Raw genomic sequence first — 17,492 nt, forward strand, 5'->3', positions numbered from 1 at the left:
GGATGTGATTGCAGTGGAGGGGGTGTAGAAGGGATTCACCAGGACGCTGCCTGGGATGAAACATTTAAATTACGAAGAGAAGCTTGATAGGTTTGGCTGGTTTTCATTGCAGCAGAGAAAACTGAGGGGTGACCGGATCAAGATTGTGAAGGGCATGGACAGAGAGGATAAGAAGCAGCTATTCCCTTCAATTGAAGGGTCAGTCATGAAGGGGACATAGGTTCAAGGTGAGGGCTCGGAGGGTTGGGGGTGGGGGGGGGGTGGGGGGAGGGTGTGAGGAAAAGCTTTTTTTACCCAGAGGGTGGTGATGGTTTGGAATGCGCTGCCTGGGAGGGTGGTGGAGGTGGGATGTCTCACATTCCTTATAAGGTACTTGGATGATCACATTATTGAGTTCAAGACTATGGGTCAAGTGCTGGTAGATGGAATTAGGTGGACATTCAGGTGTTTCCCCCGTGCCGGTGCAGACTCAACGGGCCGAATGGCCTCTTCTTTGCTTTCTGATTCTGTGATTAGACAAAGTACCAGGAGTGTCACATTCATAGAACTTATTCTATAGCGTCCTCCCTGAGGCCAAACAGGGAGCGATCCTTCAAAATCTGATTCCCCGATGACACTTCCTATGTTGTTCACGCGCCAAGGACCTGAAGCAGGATCCATGACACCTGAATCGGGAAAACCTAAAGATCAATTCGAACAACAGCAGCCCGATATCCTCTGTGTAAAATAATATCCACAGACAACCTGTACACTCTGTCTCTGCCCGAACCTAGGTTACTCAATAAAGGTCAATAATCCAAATTACAATGTATGTTGTGCCATGCAGGCTGTATGTTACAAATGCGACTTACATCAGCATCCTGCAATCAAAGTAATTGCATTAAATTAAGCAGATCTGCATTCGAGGCTGATACAAGAGAGATCCTTCTTTTTGTCATTCATGCCCCTTGTATGTTCTGTCTCGAGGAAGCCTTGTTCTGATACACTTCTCCAGCAGTTCAGTGTTGCTGTATGTCTGGTCATATTTTTATAGCTTGCACAGTTAAAACTAGTTCAAACCGATCTCCTTACAGCCCATACCTTATCTGCAAAAACAACTTAAGACGGCCAAAGTGGCTGGTTGTGCCAGTAATTGAGCTATTCATGATTTGCAAAAGTAATCATATTCAACAATTCTCTGCATGCACCAATATGTAACAAATTGCCCGAAATGTACACAATGGGCATAAAAGCACTCCCCATGCCTGTGCAAACACAAAAGCAAATTTGCATGTGTGACAGTGGCGTTTTCCCTCAGTGCAGAAGAAAATACTACTTACATGTAACGAAACCAATAAATTAGTTGAAGTTTCAGGCTATTGTATTATCCATTCTGAAAACACAAATCTATCAACAGCTACTTAAAGAGTGTCACACACTGTGGTATTTTGAGAGATAACTGCATGTGCAGATATCTATGTAAAAGTGATTTTGATACACCGTTGGAATGATGGGATAAGAGGGCTAAGAGTTGAGTAAAGCACTTGACTACTTTTAAGAAACTACCATCGGAATTTTACCACCTCGCTCGCCCAAGGTTCGTAAGATCCCGCCTGAGGCCAACGGAGAATGCCGTTCTGCGACTCACCAGTAACCCCCCCACCCCCACCCCCACCCCCGCCCCACCTCCCCAATCCCGACATGGGTGTGCTGATAAAAGTTTGGCCTATACGTTTAAAAAGAGATTGCCAAAAATGTTGTGAAGAATTCTAAGCTTTTGCACAGTCCATTACTGCAATGGTTATGTTCCACATTCAGTAGATTGGTCATACTAGTTGTTGATGCCTTTATCAGCGGGACTGCAAGTAGATTAATTGACTTTGTTTGTTCCTGTGTGTGGGACATGGGTGGCACAGTGGTTAGCACTGCTGTCTCACAGTGCCGGGGGCCCGGGTGTGATTCCAGCCTTGGGTGACTGTGTGAAGTTTGAACATTCTCTCCGTCTCTGCACGGGTGCTCTGGTTTCCTCCCACAGTCCAAAGATGTGTAGGTTAGTTGGATTGGCCATGTTAAGTTGTCCCTTATTGTTTAAAAGATGTGTAGGTAAGGTGGATTAGCCATGGTAAAATGTATGGGGTTATGGGGCTAGCGCATGGGGTATGAGGCTGGGGAAGGTGCTCTGCCAGAGAATTGGTGCAGACTCAATGGGTGGAATTTTACTGGAACGCCTGCTCCGAAAACAGGATGGGAGAGGCTCGCAGAACGGAATTCCCCATTGGATTTTACAAGCTTCGCCCGAGTGAGGTCATAAACGACCAGCCAATGGGTGGAATTTTCCTGTCTGCTCACCACAGGAATCGCAACAGGTGGGCTGGAGGGGGGGTGGTGGGGGCTGGGGGGGGCGGGCAGACTGTGCAAAGGTCCGCTGACCTCGGGCGGGATTTTCTGGTCTTGGGGAGAACGTGGCCCAATGAAAATCCCGCCCAATGGGTCAAGTGACCTCCTTCTACACTGTAGGGATGCTATGGATGGTGTTGGAGATTGCAGGGGAGAAAGAGTGTGAAAGTTTGGTGGTGATTGTCCAACGCACTTGCAGAGAGAACCGGCACCCATTTCTCTTCAAGCATTGTACTTCCCAATCTGTACCTGTGGAGGGAGATGGGTGTTCAAGGTGAGGGCAACAAACTAATTTCTCCCCTCACCAGTGAAGGACCGAATGTGGGTAAGGAGACGTGGACAATTTTAATATGGAAGAGAAAGGGAAGGCTGCACATATAAAAATACATCAATAATCACTGATCTTTAAAACACACAGCATGCAATCCAAGGTGCTGAGCACCTTGTAGTGAAACAATATCAAATGTCCTCTGGCAGTACACTCTACTGAATTCTAAAAACACTCGCTCAGTGTACACCGTCTAGGTGGAGTAATTTAGATACGGGAAAATATCTGTGAAATATATTGATTGCGTTATTGATTGAAAAGCCAATTGAATGCCACTTTTCCCATTTTAAATTCTGACACATTTAGACATATGAGCCAACGGATAATACTGCCTGGTGACAGGCAACAAGGCAAGGGAACTGTGATGGTGTGTGTGTGTGGGTGTGTGTGTGTGTGTGTGTGTGGGGGGGGGGGGGTGGGAGGTAAGGTCTACCTTAAAGTTTTTTAAAAATGTAAAAAAAAAGCCTTTGTATCGCAGAAATAAATAAATCTAGAATAAATAATTAATCCCTGCCTTTTTTGAAGAGCTTTACTTCAAGGTTGATTGAAACTTTAACCTCAGTCTCAATAAAAAAAAGCTTCAAATTTGCCAGACCTTGAATTTTTACAACAGTATGCTGAATTATGCAGTAATCAGTCAATTATTCATCTCTCCCAGCCCGAGAAGGCTGTGCTTGAAAAGCATGCAGAAATGGCTTTACAGAATGCTATGTCTGCTGTGTCAACACATTTCACTTCAGATTGCTTACAAGACAAATTTTTGTTTCAACATTGATTCTATTTCCCACCCCCACCCCCACCCCCGCTGCGCTGATTTGTAATGAGGTACCTGTTACAGATCAAACTGCAGCCTCTAGACTGGTGGCTCGAATATAGGAGTTACTTTACCATATCACTGGAGCTTTTGTAAGAGTTTTATTGGGTTAGCGTACGTGACTGACTGGTTAATTTGCATCTTGCAGGTGGGTAAACTATTTTAACACGGGGAAACAAAGTACAGGCGGATGTAATTTTTGTCTGTTAAAAGATATTTGGACAGTTTAAATGGGTGAGATGGGTATAGAGGGCAGCGCGGTGGCACAATGTTTAGCACTGTTGCCTCACAGCACCAGGAACCTGGGTTCGATTCCCGGCTTGGGTCACTCTCTGTGCGGGGTGCGTAAGTTCTCCTCGTGCCTGCGCGGGTTTCGTCTGGGTGCTCCGGTTTCCTCCCACAGTCTGAAAGGCGTGCTGGTTAGGGGGATTGGCCATGCTAAATTCTCCCTCAGTCTATCCAGACACCGGAGTGTGGTAAATTGGGGGTTATCACAGTCAGTTCATTGCAGTATTAATGTAAGCCTTACTTGTGACTAATAAGTAATAAATAAATAAGAGGGATCTGGGCCAAATGGGGGCAACTGGGACTAGCTTAGTGGCAAAAAACTGGGCGGCATGGACAAGTTGGGCCAGAGGGCTCATTTCCATGCTGTAAACCTCAATGATTATGAATCTAAGTACCATTTCGTACAGCTGTTTCTATTTTACTCCTGCTACGCAGTACAAATATATTGAATGTTAGAATGTAAATAGGCTTAGGCTAATATTTACCACAATCCTTCTTAAGGCAAAAAATATTTTGTAAAGCGAAGAACTCATCCAAAATTCTTTTGTCTTAGCTGCGATCTAATTGAGGAGGTGAATGATTCCTTCCCCTTGTCTCATGAATGAAAAACAGAAATAAAAACAAATAACAGCATCATAAATACAGAAATGTGCATAAATAAATCATCATAAATGCAAGCAGTTTGCTTAGCTGGCAGTACAATTATGGAAAATGTGCTTGTTTAACAAGAACTATCGAGTATGCTTTTATGCTGTTTTGCCCCACAGTAATTCATCTCAAGAAAATAGCATTGAATGTACACAAATCCTGAGTGCATTGTTCTCCTGCCATTGCAAATAGCTGACTTCTGTTGTTTTAAGCCTCCCACAGTAACTAAATATCCTTCCAATCTTATGGTATCATGTAAACTACCTCAAGCTTAACCCATTATGAACCAATCTCTAGCATCTTTTATTTGGCAGTGCCACAAGTAGGCCTACATTAACACTGGAATGAAATCTCTGTGAAAATCCCTTAGTCATGATGTGAAGATGCTGGCGTTGGACTGGGGTAAACACAGTAAGAAGTCTGACAACACCAGGTTTAAGTCCAACCGATTTATTTGATAGTAAACTCACAAGCTTTCAAGGTTTACCTCTTTGTCACCTGAAAGCTTGTGAGTTTACTATCAAATAAATCGGTTGGACTTTATCCTGGTGTTGTCAGACTTCTTGCTGTGAAAATCCCTTAGTCGCCATGCTCCAGCGCGTGTTTGGGTAAACTGAGGGAGAATTTAGCATGGCCAATGCACCTAACCAGCAAGCCTGTGGGTGGAAACCGGAGCATCCAGAGGAAAGTCACACAGACACAGGGAGAACGTGCAGACTCTACACGGACAATCACCTAAGCCGGGAATTGAACCCGGGTCTCTGGCACTATGAGGCAGCAGTGCTAACCACAGTTCCACCATGCTGTCTTTTGGACTGTGGGAAGCAACTGGAGCACTCAGAGGAAACCCACACAGACATGGGGAGAACTTGTAGACTCAGCACAGTGACCCAAGCCGGGAATCCAACCCAGGACCCTGGCGCTGTGAGGCAACAGTGCTAACCACTGTTCCACCATGCTGTCTTTTGGACTGTGGGATGTAACTGGAGCACCCTGAGGAAACCCACACAGACATGCAGTGAACTTGTAGACTCAGCACAGGCAGTGACTCAAGCCAGAAATCGAACCCAGACCCTGGCGCTGTGAGGCAGCAGTGCTAACCATTATGCCACTGTGTCGCCCTCTGCCTTCTTTGGATTCCTGTCAGTCTTATATTCTTGGGGTGTCGTGTACTGGGGATGGGGTAAATAAGAAAGGTTTATTTAAAATCCCTGACCTATCAAAAGCAAACATGGAAAATGTCTGGTCTGGTTGCAGCATTAATAAACTGGCAAGAGGAAATAAAGCTAGGTTAGAACTTAGGAGTTAGGATAATGCTCCCTTGAGATTGCTCCAACATTCAATATAATCATGACTGAGCTTTTACATCTACCCCATTTTCTTGCCCTGTCCCTTCATTCCTTTTGTGCTCAAAAATCATTTTGGTTCTCTGTTGAGGGAGCTGTAGTGGAAAGGGAGTAAGGATCATGATTGATATTGAGGACCATTCCCACTCGGACAGTGGGCGGCATGGTGGCACAGTGGTCAGCACTGCTGCTTCACAACGCCAAGGATCCAGGTTCAATTCCAGCCTTGGGTCACTCTCTGTGCAGAGTTTGTATGTTCTTCCCATGTCTGTGTGGGTTTCCTCCGGGTGCTCCAGTTTCCTTCCAGAGTCCAAAGATATGCAGGTTGGGTGGATTGACCATGCTAAATTTCCCCTTAGTATCCAAAGATATGCAGGTTGTATCAATTGGCCATGCTAAATCGCCCCTTATTGTCCAAAGATGTGCAGGTTAGGTGGATTAGCCATGCTAAATTGCCCCTTAGTGTCCAAAGAGGTGTAGGTTAGGGGAATTAACAGGATAAATATGTGGGTTTATGAGGAAAGGGCCTGGATGGAATTATTGTCTGAATATTGGTGTAGATTTGATGGGCCGAATGGCCTCCTCCTGCATTGTTGAGATTCTATGATTCTATGAACCACCATCTAGCCGTCTCACACAAGAATGGTCAATTGATGAAGAATCACTGAATGGCCAGTAGCCTTGATCGCTTTGAGGACGAGCGGAGGGAAAAGAAAATAATGAGAGGGAAGAAAATGCTTAGGCTTTTAAAAAGGCAAAAATACAAAGTGCAGGTCTGCAGCAAATTGGATCACAGAAGGATAGACTTTCTGTGGTCATTAGTCTCATTTGGAAAAAAACATGTGCTAAGAGGCTTTCGGTTTCTAAAGCTCGTGGTTAATTTATTGGACAATTGTTCCCTGGAGTTGTGAAGAACGTTTTCTGGGATTGGTAATAAAATAAACTGCAAACAAAAGATTTGGAACTCCCGGTTTCACTCAGTGAGTTGTGCTGCGTCTTCCATGAGGTTTTGTTCGTTAGCGAAGGTGATTTTAAAGATCATTAGCAGCAATAATTTCTCTGCTCGCGTGATTTATTGCGCGTTGTGTTTTTCTTAATTTTTTTTTAAAAAGTATCCTCCCTTAAATTAACACCCCTGGGTCCTAATTCAAAAGGTAAGCATTAATTTACCCACAGTTGTTAACATTGCTTTGCATCAGCATTTAAATTGGAAAACAAGAGTCCAGTGTGCACAAATGAATCATTGTTAATTCAGCATCTTGTTTTTAAATGGATTTTTTGCAAACATTTTTCAGAACTGGCGAACAGAGGATGGAACAGTTTAAGAAGTGGTTGAGGTCATTTCCAACAAGTTCCAATCAAGTAGGATTGAACATAATTTTCCACTGTGATAGGACATTGGTGAATATATCTCAATATTTTACCCATTAATTTTAATGATGTTTGCAAATGCCATTATAAATTTGTTAAACTAATGTGCAGGGGAAAATATTAGCAGTAGGCTGTTTCGCAAAATATATGGGGAGCCTTCTCTGCTGCAGTGAAATTGTAAACTTGCTTGTAAAGAGTGGATTTATGATTTCACCATCGCCAATGCACAGAGGAAATCTTCTGTGACTGTGTACTTAAACAAACAATGTGACACTAAGGAGCTGAAGGATGCGAATTGCTGAGGGAGCCACAGGGCCACAGCATGAACAGTAGGAATTGGAAACACCAGCATTCCGAAACAGAATTCCCCTGTTTCCATTCCAAAAGACATACTGCTTAAATTGTGGATTGTGGAGTTTCCGTCGGGAAAAAAGATACACAAGTCTGAAAGCATGTACCAGCTGACTCAAGGGCAGCTTCTCCTCTCATGCCATCAGACTTTTAAATGGCCCTATTGCAGATTAAGTTGATCTTTCTCTTCATCCTAGCTGTGACTAACATTATATCCTGCACCCTCTCCTTTCCTTCTCCTCTATGAATGGTATGTTTTGCCTGTCACAGCTCGCAAGGAATAATAGGTGGGATTCTCCCAAAAAAATTCTACATGTCGAATTTGCGTAAAAACTGGAGTAAATCTCATTGTTTCTTTTTTGGCGGGAGTTTCAAAATGAGTCTCCCACACTCTGCGCACTGCAGAGTGCCCTCGTGTAAATCACTCCAGTGGGTGGGGCCTCTTCCCACTGGAAAGGCCGTCTGCATAGCATTGAGTGGGCACTGCACAAGTGCCAATCTGTCAGCACCAAGATAAACACATGTGCAGTGGCCCAGCACTGCCAGTCTTCCAATTGCTGTCCAGCTCGATCGCTGGCCAGTCCGCGACTGTCATCGTGAGAACATGCAAACTCCACACAGACAGTCATCTAAGGCTAGAATTGAGCCCAGGTTCCTGACACTGTGAGGCAGCAGTGCTAAACACTGCGTCACTGTGCCGCCCCTGTAGGAACTCAGCAAGACTCCTTAGACAGCACCCTCCAAACCCAAGACTGCTACCATCCGAAAGGACAAAGGCAGCAGGCACATGGGAACTCAACCAAGCGGAAGTTCTCCTCTAAGTCACTCACCTGGAAATATGTTGTTATTCCTTCACTGTCGCTGGGTCAAAATCCTGGAACTCCCTCCCTAATAGCACTGTGGGTGTATCTACACCACATGGACTGCAGGGGCTCAAGGAGGCAACTTACCACCACCTTCTCAAGAGCAATAAGGAATGGGCAATAATTGCTGGCCTAGCCAGCGATGCTCATATCTCATGAATTAATAAAATAAAACTTATTTTGATTTATATCTTTGATATTTTTACCTAATGAAAAAAGTTTTCAATCACAAGTCTTGAAGGCTTCAATTAATCCATTGTCCACAGGATTGGGTGGGGAGGGAATTCCAGATTTTCATTACCCTTTGTCTGAAAACATGCCTGCTGAGTTCATGCCTGAATGGCCGGAACTACTGGGTTTCCCCTTTGTTCTTCATTGCAAAATACTTTGATTATTTTGAACACCTGGACAAATGTGTGTATCTGCTATCCTCATTGTTTAATCCTCTTACTCAATATTATTCAGATGACTTTGCACTGTACCCCCTCCAGAGTGTGTGAGTGTGTCTATTTATCAGTATGTGTGTATATGTGACTGTGTTTGCGCGTGTGTGTATACGTATATGTCAGTTTGTGTATGTATGTGTCAATGTGTGTGTGTAGATGTGTGTGTGCACGTGCGTGTACATGTGTGTGAGCATGTGTGTGCGAGTGTATCTGTGTTACAGTGTGTGTCAATGTGTGTGTGTGTGTTGGTGTGTGTGCCAACGTGTCCATGTGTGTGTGTGAGTGTGTGTGTGAGCGTGTGTGTGTGTGTGTGTGTTGGTGTGTGTTTTTGTGTGTTTGCCAACATGTCCGTGTGTGTGTGTGTATGGGCTGTGAACCAGATCAGGTGCTGCTCCACGGAGATGGGATGCCAATTAGTCAAACTAAAGCCCCAATTAAAAGCTACTTTGTGGCCAGTGAATGATAGAAGAACCCCTCATTGGTTGCAGAGGGTCCAGCCCGATTGAAGTAGCATCCTGGTGACAGGCCAACGGGGCTGATGGAGCCAGAGGCTCCATACCCAAGTAACAGCACCCAGAGGTCAAAGTCCACTGCCCCATCTGTGTCCCTCCACCCCAAATGGACCCTCAGCTTCGGACATGTTCACTTTTCACTTTAGTGCTGCAAGTTGAGGGTGTCTCCATGTTGAGGTGACTTTGTGCTCACTTGCCCAGGCTGCACCCATCTCACCTGCTGGCACTACATCACTGTGCATCCTCTGATCTGACCCTGCTGCATCAGGAGGCTATGAAGGATGACAAGAGCAAAGGCAAGCAACTGTGGGATTGCTTCCTAGTATGTTGCTCTGGAGGGCACGTTGACAGCATGGACAGGCTCAGAACACACATACGACACCAGAAGTCAGCATCAGAAAATCCAGCCATTTGGGTTAAATTTTGATCTATCCTTTGACTCAGCAACACCATTCTTTATTACCTCTGCTTCAGAATCCTTATTGTTTATGACCTCCCATCCCACTGGCTCCTCAGTTCTCCCCTTTCTGAATTATTTCCTCTTCTTTTCTCACTCACACTCTTTCACCCATTGACTCCTCGTCTCTGGCAACTTAAATCTGAAGGTACAGTCACTTTGCCCTTGCCCCTTTTGAGTTGTGGGTCCTCCTCATAGCTTTTAACTTCCGCACAACAGAAACACTGCTACCCACAACCAGGGGCAAAGCTTAGACTTGGACTGAAAGCTCATCCCCTCAACCAGTGACAGAAGCGCATTCCCCCCACTTTATCGTTCTGTCCTTCGGGGAGTAAGAAATTTCCCATAACTTTCTTCGAAATAACACAACCCCTAATTCCCTCTCCTTTGGCTCAGTGCCAACACCAGCAATCTGCTCCATAACTGCATTGGCTACACGCTCACTTCTTCATCACCACCAGATCTCACACAGCCTCCCAGTCCACCATTGCCCTAGCACAAATACCAGGTGTATAGACTTATCATAAACTAAAGAACACAAAAAACAGTGGACTCAGTTCAACAGCTTCACATAATACACTCACTCACTCTCTAAACAATCAATTCTCCAGGGAGAAAGGCAACCCAATCTTCTTGCTCCACATTCTCCAACTTCACTTGTGATATTAACCGTTGAATATCTTCGCACTTCTTTGTTTTCAGAAATGAGGCCAATGGCTTGTCTGTCACTAACCCCTTCATGTTCACAACTCCCTCTTCCCAACTGAACATCCATCTCAATCAAGACCACTTTCTTTCTAAAATATCCTCTAATTCTACCCTCACTCTCCCACACTGTTATATAAACAATCCATGCTAGGGGAGAGGGTGGCAGTGTAATTTCACTGGACAAGCAACCCAGAGAACTAGGATGGGCAGGCAACCAAGCCTGCTTGATGCCCACATAGAAAGATAGAAGCTAGAATCAGGAGGCAGCCATTTGGCCCTTTGAGCCTGCTCTCCCCATTCATTTCATCATGGTTGATCTTCAAATTCAATATCCTGCTTACCCCCTTCTCCCATATCCCTCGGTACCTTTAGCCCCAAGAGGTCTATCTAACTTCTTCTTGAAATCAGACAACATTTTGGTCTCAACTACCTTCTGTGGTAGTGAATTCTACACATTCGCCACTCTCTGGGCGAAGAAATTTCTTCTTACCTCAATCCAAAAAGGTTTACCTCTTATCCTCAAACTAGCCCCTCGTTCTGGACTCCCCAACTTTAGTAAGTTTTAAAATGTGCTGGAAAAGCTGCCTGAGGAAGGAAACAAATAAACTTGTGGACATCATATGGAGATTTCAGACAATTTTATTAGCAGATTGTTGAAAAGAAAGAAAATTAAATACAATACAGTAAACGTGGTTCTCACATTTAAACCAGGCTCAAATAACTAAGCTACCATAGAAAAATCTCGATTTCTTGCATTATGATGTAAAAACAGATTTTTTTTGTACAGATTTTGTACAACAAAATTCGTAATAACCTTTTTTTTAGAAAACTTTAAATATATAGATAAAAATAGACAATTTTCGTATGTCTTAGTTGAAGATGAGTGTGTTCTGTTCCAAGGGCTTGCATAGAGCAAAAATGTGGTTATAATACAGGATAGCTAAACATTAAAATGCTTGAGATAAAAAGTATATAAACAATAACGGGAAAATGTATTGTATTGAGAGTCAATGAACAGAGCTTAATAAACAACAAAACTGGAGTAATTCAAAAAAACTACAGCACAACCTTCCTATGACTTTTTTCCCTTGAAAACTTGCAATAATATTCTAAAATATTCTTTCTTTTGAAACCCCCTCTAGTAATTGGGTTCCTGTAAGCTTCCTTTTACCCTTTTTTCACTTCTGTTTTCAACACCAGAAGTATCTGGCATCTTAAACAGCTCGACAAAAGATGATAGGCCACTAACCATCAAAGTGCCAGCCACTCGCGCCGTGTGCCAACTGGAATGTGGGAATGTCTGATTTAGATTGGTAGAATATGGTTTTGTCTAATGTCTTGACAGTAGCATGTTAACTGTTGAGATGCGAGTCATCACAATTGCACTAAATCTACGAGGGAATGGGGAATGTCCTGTTTGGTAATTGTCCGAGGGTGATCTACGCTAAAGTAAAGTCTCTATGCAAGGAGCTGAGGAACAACAAATGCTCAGTAAGAGTTTTTATATTTTTTTTCTCTCTTGTCTTAAAAATAAAGATCACATGGACAATTAAGTTGGCTTTCCTTACCAGAATGCACATCAAGACGGCTGTTAACCCTTTCAAGACCATCGCTGCTAGAAAACAAGGAGCTCCCTTTCTGATTCTCCCTTCTTGCAACTCTTTGAGATACTATGCCTGCAGACTAGGGTAGTGGGAGGGCAAGAGAAGAACAGCATCCCTTCAGCTGTCAGATACTGCCTTCAGTTATTACGTGGGTACAATGCTTGCGCATCATCTTTCCTTTCAGGTATTATGCCATAATCACCACCTGAATACAAAGCCTCATGCCAACTTCTTTGAATATTCAGAAGGTACCCTAATTCCAGGTTCCAGAATCTGGCTAATTCAGAACTCCCATTTAAAAAAAAACTGGATGGTCTTGCTGCCATATTGGAAAACAAACTGTTGGATCCAGTCAGGTTTGTAACAATCTTGATCATTCCACCCACCCCCATGCCTGCCCACACTTCTGCTATGTTTCTGAGCTGTGATTTCAAGACCAATACATCGCTTCTCATTCTTATGACCTTGTTTTTTTTTAAACAAAATGCTTGACGGATGGAGTCAGATTTCACAAGGCCAGTCAGATTGATCCTTTGGCAAGGGCAAGTATTTATCGAGCTATAAGTTCAGAGGGCTCTTTAACAGCTATCAGCTTGTCAGGTCTGATGGTTCAAAGTTCACCAATGACCAAGAAAAATGGCAGAGTACAATAAGGTGTAGTTTGACTTAGACCATCTGAACATAAGATATAGGAGCAGAATTAGGCTATTCGGCCTATTGAGTCTGATCCGCCATTCAATCATGGCTAGTAAGCTTCTCAACTCCATTCTGCTTTTTCTCTATGACCTTTGATCCCCTTACCAATCAAGAACTATCTATCTCTGTCTTAAATGCACTCAACGACCTGGCCTCCATAGCCTTCTGTGGCAATGAATTTCACAGGTTCACCACCCTCTGGCTGAAGAAATTCCTCCTCATCTCCATTCTAAAGGGTCGTCCCTTTACTCTGAGGCTGTGCCCTCGGATCCCAGTCTCTCCGACTAATGGAAACATCTTCCCCAAGGACTTGCTCACTTTGAAGTGTTGTCAACAGTGGCCGTTTGTTTATCGTTTGCAAGGACGGTCTTTTAAGGGTTACCATGGCAGTCAACAAAGGCAAAATGAAGAGAAAAAGCTACACTAGCAAATTAGCACGGTGTTGGAGTTTACTTCCAATTATTTGCACAAAGGTGAACACACAGTTTATCAAAGACAGTGATAATACACATAACCATCCTTCCCTATTACACAGGGAGAATACAGACTTTTAACTCACCACTCAGCTAGGTTTTTTTTCAACTGTTACATCAAGTGTTGCAAAGTTCCTATTTTTTTTGAAGAGTAACGCTTCAAGGTGACGCAAAAATAATAATTGGAAAATAAAAACGAAAAACATTTCTGTGGCATTTTGAGCCAACTCACCGCAACCGCCACAAATCTTAATTAATATCATCAGTTCTGTATCAGAGAGTTGGAGACAAGCTCTCCTCACATGAGTGGCAGGCAGAGAGGAACTTGCGACCCACCGTGCTGTTTCTGCAGAGGCGCACAGCAGACGCCAAGGATTCCGATCAGTAATACTGTGACTTGAGAACAAATATTTACATGCCTGCATGCTTCGTTAATGAGCTTCATCACAAAAAAAATTTGCAGTTTCTGGAACAAATAGAGTGACAAAACATATCAGCATCTAAATTTCAAAAGTACTGTGTAGTTTTTATTCTCTAGTAATCTACTGCCTCATATATACACACCAACCAGTAGTTTGGTTCAAAGAAGCAAAAAGTATTCACAGATACATATCAGGGGGTGGAGTGCACAAATATATATCTTTTGTGACTTTTAAAACAACTTACATTCACTTTCATTTATTGTGTGTCTTTTTTTTCCAGATTTTTGCTTCCTAAGGTTGAGAAATCTCAATGTTAGGCCTCTCTTCTATAAGTCTTGCCTGAATACCCAATGTGGCTTTCTCTCTTTGCCCAGTCGAAACGTACAACATCGATGTAGTGTTTGATTTTTAATAGCCCTCTCAGCCCTATCAGTTAAATTCCATTGAATTCAGGAAGTTCGGGAGCTATGAAACACAGCGACGGTCAGAATAAAAAGAGGGAGTGAGAGAAGGGGGGAGGAGGGAGCAATAGACATTTGAAAAGAAAAATGCGTTCGCTTCTTTTTGACTACTGGTGAGTATTTTCCTCTTTTTTTTGCGTGATGTGCTTAACATTGTACTCGTCAGCACTGGTCTTAATTTAGTCCAAAAGACAAAACACAAAGCTCACGTTTGAGCCACTTAATTCATGTGTGCCTGCCAAGTAGTGACCTCCTGAAATCAGTCACTATTTGAATTTGATCATTTAAGCTTCAGCCACAGCATCTGCTTCGGAGAGTTCTTCCATCGAAATTAGTTGCTGCGAGAGGACTGTCGTCGTAATACATCATCAAACGTTTCATGGATGGCACCGTAACATAGTTATGCAGACTGGGTAAAGCTGTCTCGAAAGCGCTGTTAACCCGCTTGTTCGTAGAGGACAGTATTTTGTCTTTATTTTTTTTAAAACATTGTTTCTTTCGCGTTCCTAATTGTCTTTTTTGTGTCATGTGGCGTGCCACTTGCAGTTATCTCAGTACATGACAGATGACTTCAGATACATCCTTCCATCTGAAACAGAGAAACGAAAAACAAAGGGGTGACCTAAAGTCAATCAACAATGTACGGACCGAGTTTCAGTGTTACGCCCGGTAGGTCAAACAATGGGGGAGAATTTCCACAAGCAACCATTACCCTTTTGAATATATCTGCCAACAAAGACATGCAGGGCTAATTTGCACTCATTTGGAACAGATTTACCAGAACACTTGCCTGCACGATGGTGATAACGAGGAGAATTTTATAGCATCACCAACAATAGGCCAGGTTTTAGATATTGGCAAGTGGGTGGGCTTTAACATTAGTCCCATCGCATCAGAGGGTTAAATTCGGTCAGGGTTCCTGCTCTGGATCACTATTCAATGAGTTGGGGCAGGGAAGTGTATTTGTCCATCAGTCCAAGGACATGTTTGAGCTTAGCTGTGACGCCATCTTCCATCAGAATGGCATGGCTAACCAATCAAGAAAAAACACACAGGCAGGAAAGAGGATCTACTGCCATCTGGGTCTGTAAATCAACAAAGAAAAAAATTGGGAACTGTGGGGGAGGTGGGGCTGCAGGGTGTGGTGGAGGGGTGGTGAAGAGATAAAAACAAAAGCTGTAAACGAGATCATATTACAGCTTGACATTAGATGGCACAGGTCAAGGTTGGAAAATGCCATGCTCGAAGGAGGCATTTGCTTCTTCCCTGGCTTGGCTCTGAAACTTGTGACTTTCCTAACAGATTTCACTGAAATTGACTCTATGCCAATTCTGCCAGAGAATGAAGAGAGGGAAGAAAACAAAGTTCGACAGCTGGCACTACACAAGTAGGTGCAAAGTGGAGCACTTTCTGTCTGTCACCAGACACAACTTATTAGACCATAAGTCAATGTCAACAAAACGAAGGAGATTGTCATCGACTTCAGGAAGCGTAAAAGGAGAACATGCCCCTGTCTACATCAATGGGGACAAAGTAGAAAGAATCGAGAGCTTCAAGTTTTTAGATGTCCAGATCACCAACAACCTGTCCTGGTCACCCCATACCGACACTATACTTTAAAAAGCCCACCAACGCCTCTAATTTCTCAGAAGACTAAGGAAATTTGGCATGTTAACTATGGCTCTCAGCAACCTTTACAGATGCACCATAGTATTCTTTCTGGTTGTATCACAGCTTGGTATGGCTCCTGGCTCTGCCCAAGACCACAAGGAACTACAAAAGGTCGTGAATGTAACCCAATGCATCACTCAAACCAGCCTCCCATCACTAACTCTGTCTACATTTCCCACTACCTCGGCAAAGCAGCCAGCATAATTAAGGACCCCACGCACCCCGGACATTCTCTCTTCCACCTTTTCCCATCGGGAAAAAGATATGAAAGTCTGAGATCACATACCAACCGACTCAAGAACAGTTCTTTCCTGCAGTTGTCAGACTTTTGAATGGACTTACCTTGCATAAGCTGATCTTTCTCCACAGCCTAGTTATGATTGTAACACTACATTCTGCAGTCTCTCGTTTCCTTCTCCATGAACGGTATGCTTTGTTTATATAGCACGCAAGAAAGAATACTTTTCACTGTATGTTAATACATGTGACAATAATAAATCAAATCAAATCAAATATAGGGCAGAATTAGGCCATTTGGCCCATTGGCGCATCGAGTCTGCTCCACCATTCAATCATGGCAGATAAGTTTCTCATCCCCATTCTCCTGCATTTTCCCAATAACATTTGATCCTCTTACCATTCAAGAACCTATCTATCTCTGTCTTAAGTACACCCAATGACATGGCCTCCACAGCCTACTGTGGCAGTACATTCCACACCTGCTGGCTGAAGAAATACTTCATCATCTCGATTCTAAAGGTTTGTCCCCTTGCTCTGAGTCTGTGTCCTTGGAACTCAATCTCTCCTACTAATGAAACACCTTTGTCACATCCACTCTATCCGGGTCTTTCAGTATGCTGTAATTCTCAATATTCAATGAGATCATCCCTTATCCTTCTAAACTCCATCGAATACATATCCAGAGTCCTATTGTTGCAGTAGAGATACTTAAAACCATACTATGCTCCAGGAAAGAGTGTTCTCTTCCTGTTGGGGAACACTTCAGCAGTCATGGGCATTCAGCCTCTGATCTTCGGGTAAGCGTTCTCTAAGACGGCCTTCACGACACATGACAACGCAGAACTGCTGAGCAGAAACTGATAGCTAGGTTCTGCACATGTGAGGATGGCCTCAATAGGGACCTTGAGTTCACACTATCTGTAACCCTCACGACTTGCCTGGGCTTGCAAAATCTCACTAACTGTCCTGGCTGGAGACAATGTGCATCTCTTTAACCTGTGCTTAACCCTCTCTCCATTCACACTGTCTGATCCTTTAAGACTTGATTACCTATAAAGACTCGCATTCCAATCATTATCTTGTAAATTGAGTTTGTATCTATTCATGCCCTGTTTGTGAACACAACTCCTCACTCACCTGGAGAAGCAGCAACACTCCGAAAGCTTGTGCTACCAAATAAACCTGTTGGACTTTAACCTGGTATTGTGAGACTTCTTACTGTGCTTACCCCAGTCCAGTGCCAGCATCTCCACATCCTGAATTGGACCTGAATTGGAGCGGCAGTGCTTTGCACTGTACAGGGGTGCGACACCCCATAATAAGCAGAGACAAATTATGTGTTGCAGGCTTACAGACATACGTTCAATTTCTCAACACTGAAGAGGGTAGCTCTCCGTAGGAATTGCAGACTGATACA

At 43.5% G+C, this 17,492-nt stretch overlaps 1 protein-coding gene across 4 annotated transcripts in view; it reads right to left on the reverse strand.

The window, feature by feature from the left end:
• Nucleotides 1-11,131: 11,131 nt before the first annotated feature.
• LOC145349526 (dachshund homolog 1-like) overlaps nucleotides 11,132-17,492 on the reverse strand; it is a 552,542-nt gene continuing 546,181 nt past the window's right edge. For all 4 annotated transcript variants that reach the window (XM_080198096.1, XM_080198097.1, XM_080198098.1 and 1 more), the window contains one exon: nucleotides 11,132-14,753. In XM_080198096.1, the coding sequence (XP_080054222.1) occupies nucleotides 14,716-14,753 (38 nt within the window). In that variant the 3' untranslated portion in view covers nucleotides 11,132-14,715. The remainder of the gene's footprint in view (nucleotides 14,754-17,492) is intronic.

Source organism: Carcharhinus amblyrhynchos, chromosome 10, assembly GCF_965287045.1.
Source record: "Carcharhinus amblyrhynchos chromosome 10, sCarAmb.v2.hapA, whole genome shotgun sequence".
Taxonomy (NCBI): Eukaryota; Metazoa; Chordata; class Chondrichthyes; order Carcharhiniformes; family Carcharhinidae; genus Carcharhinus; species Carcharhinus amblyrhynchos.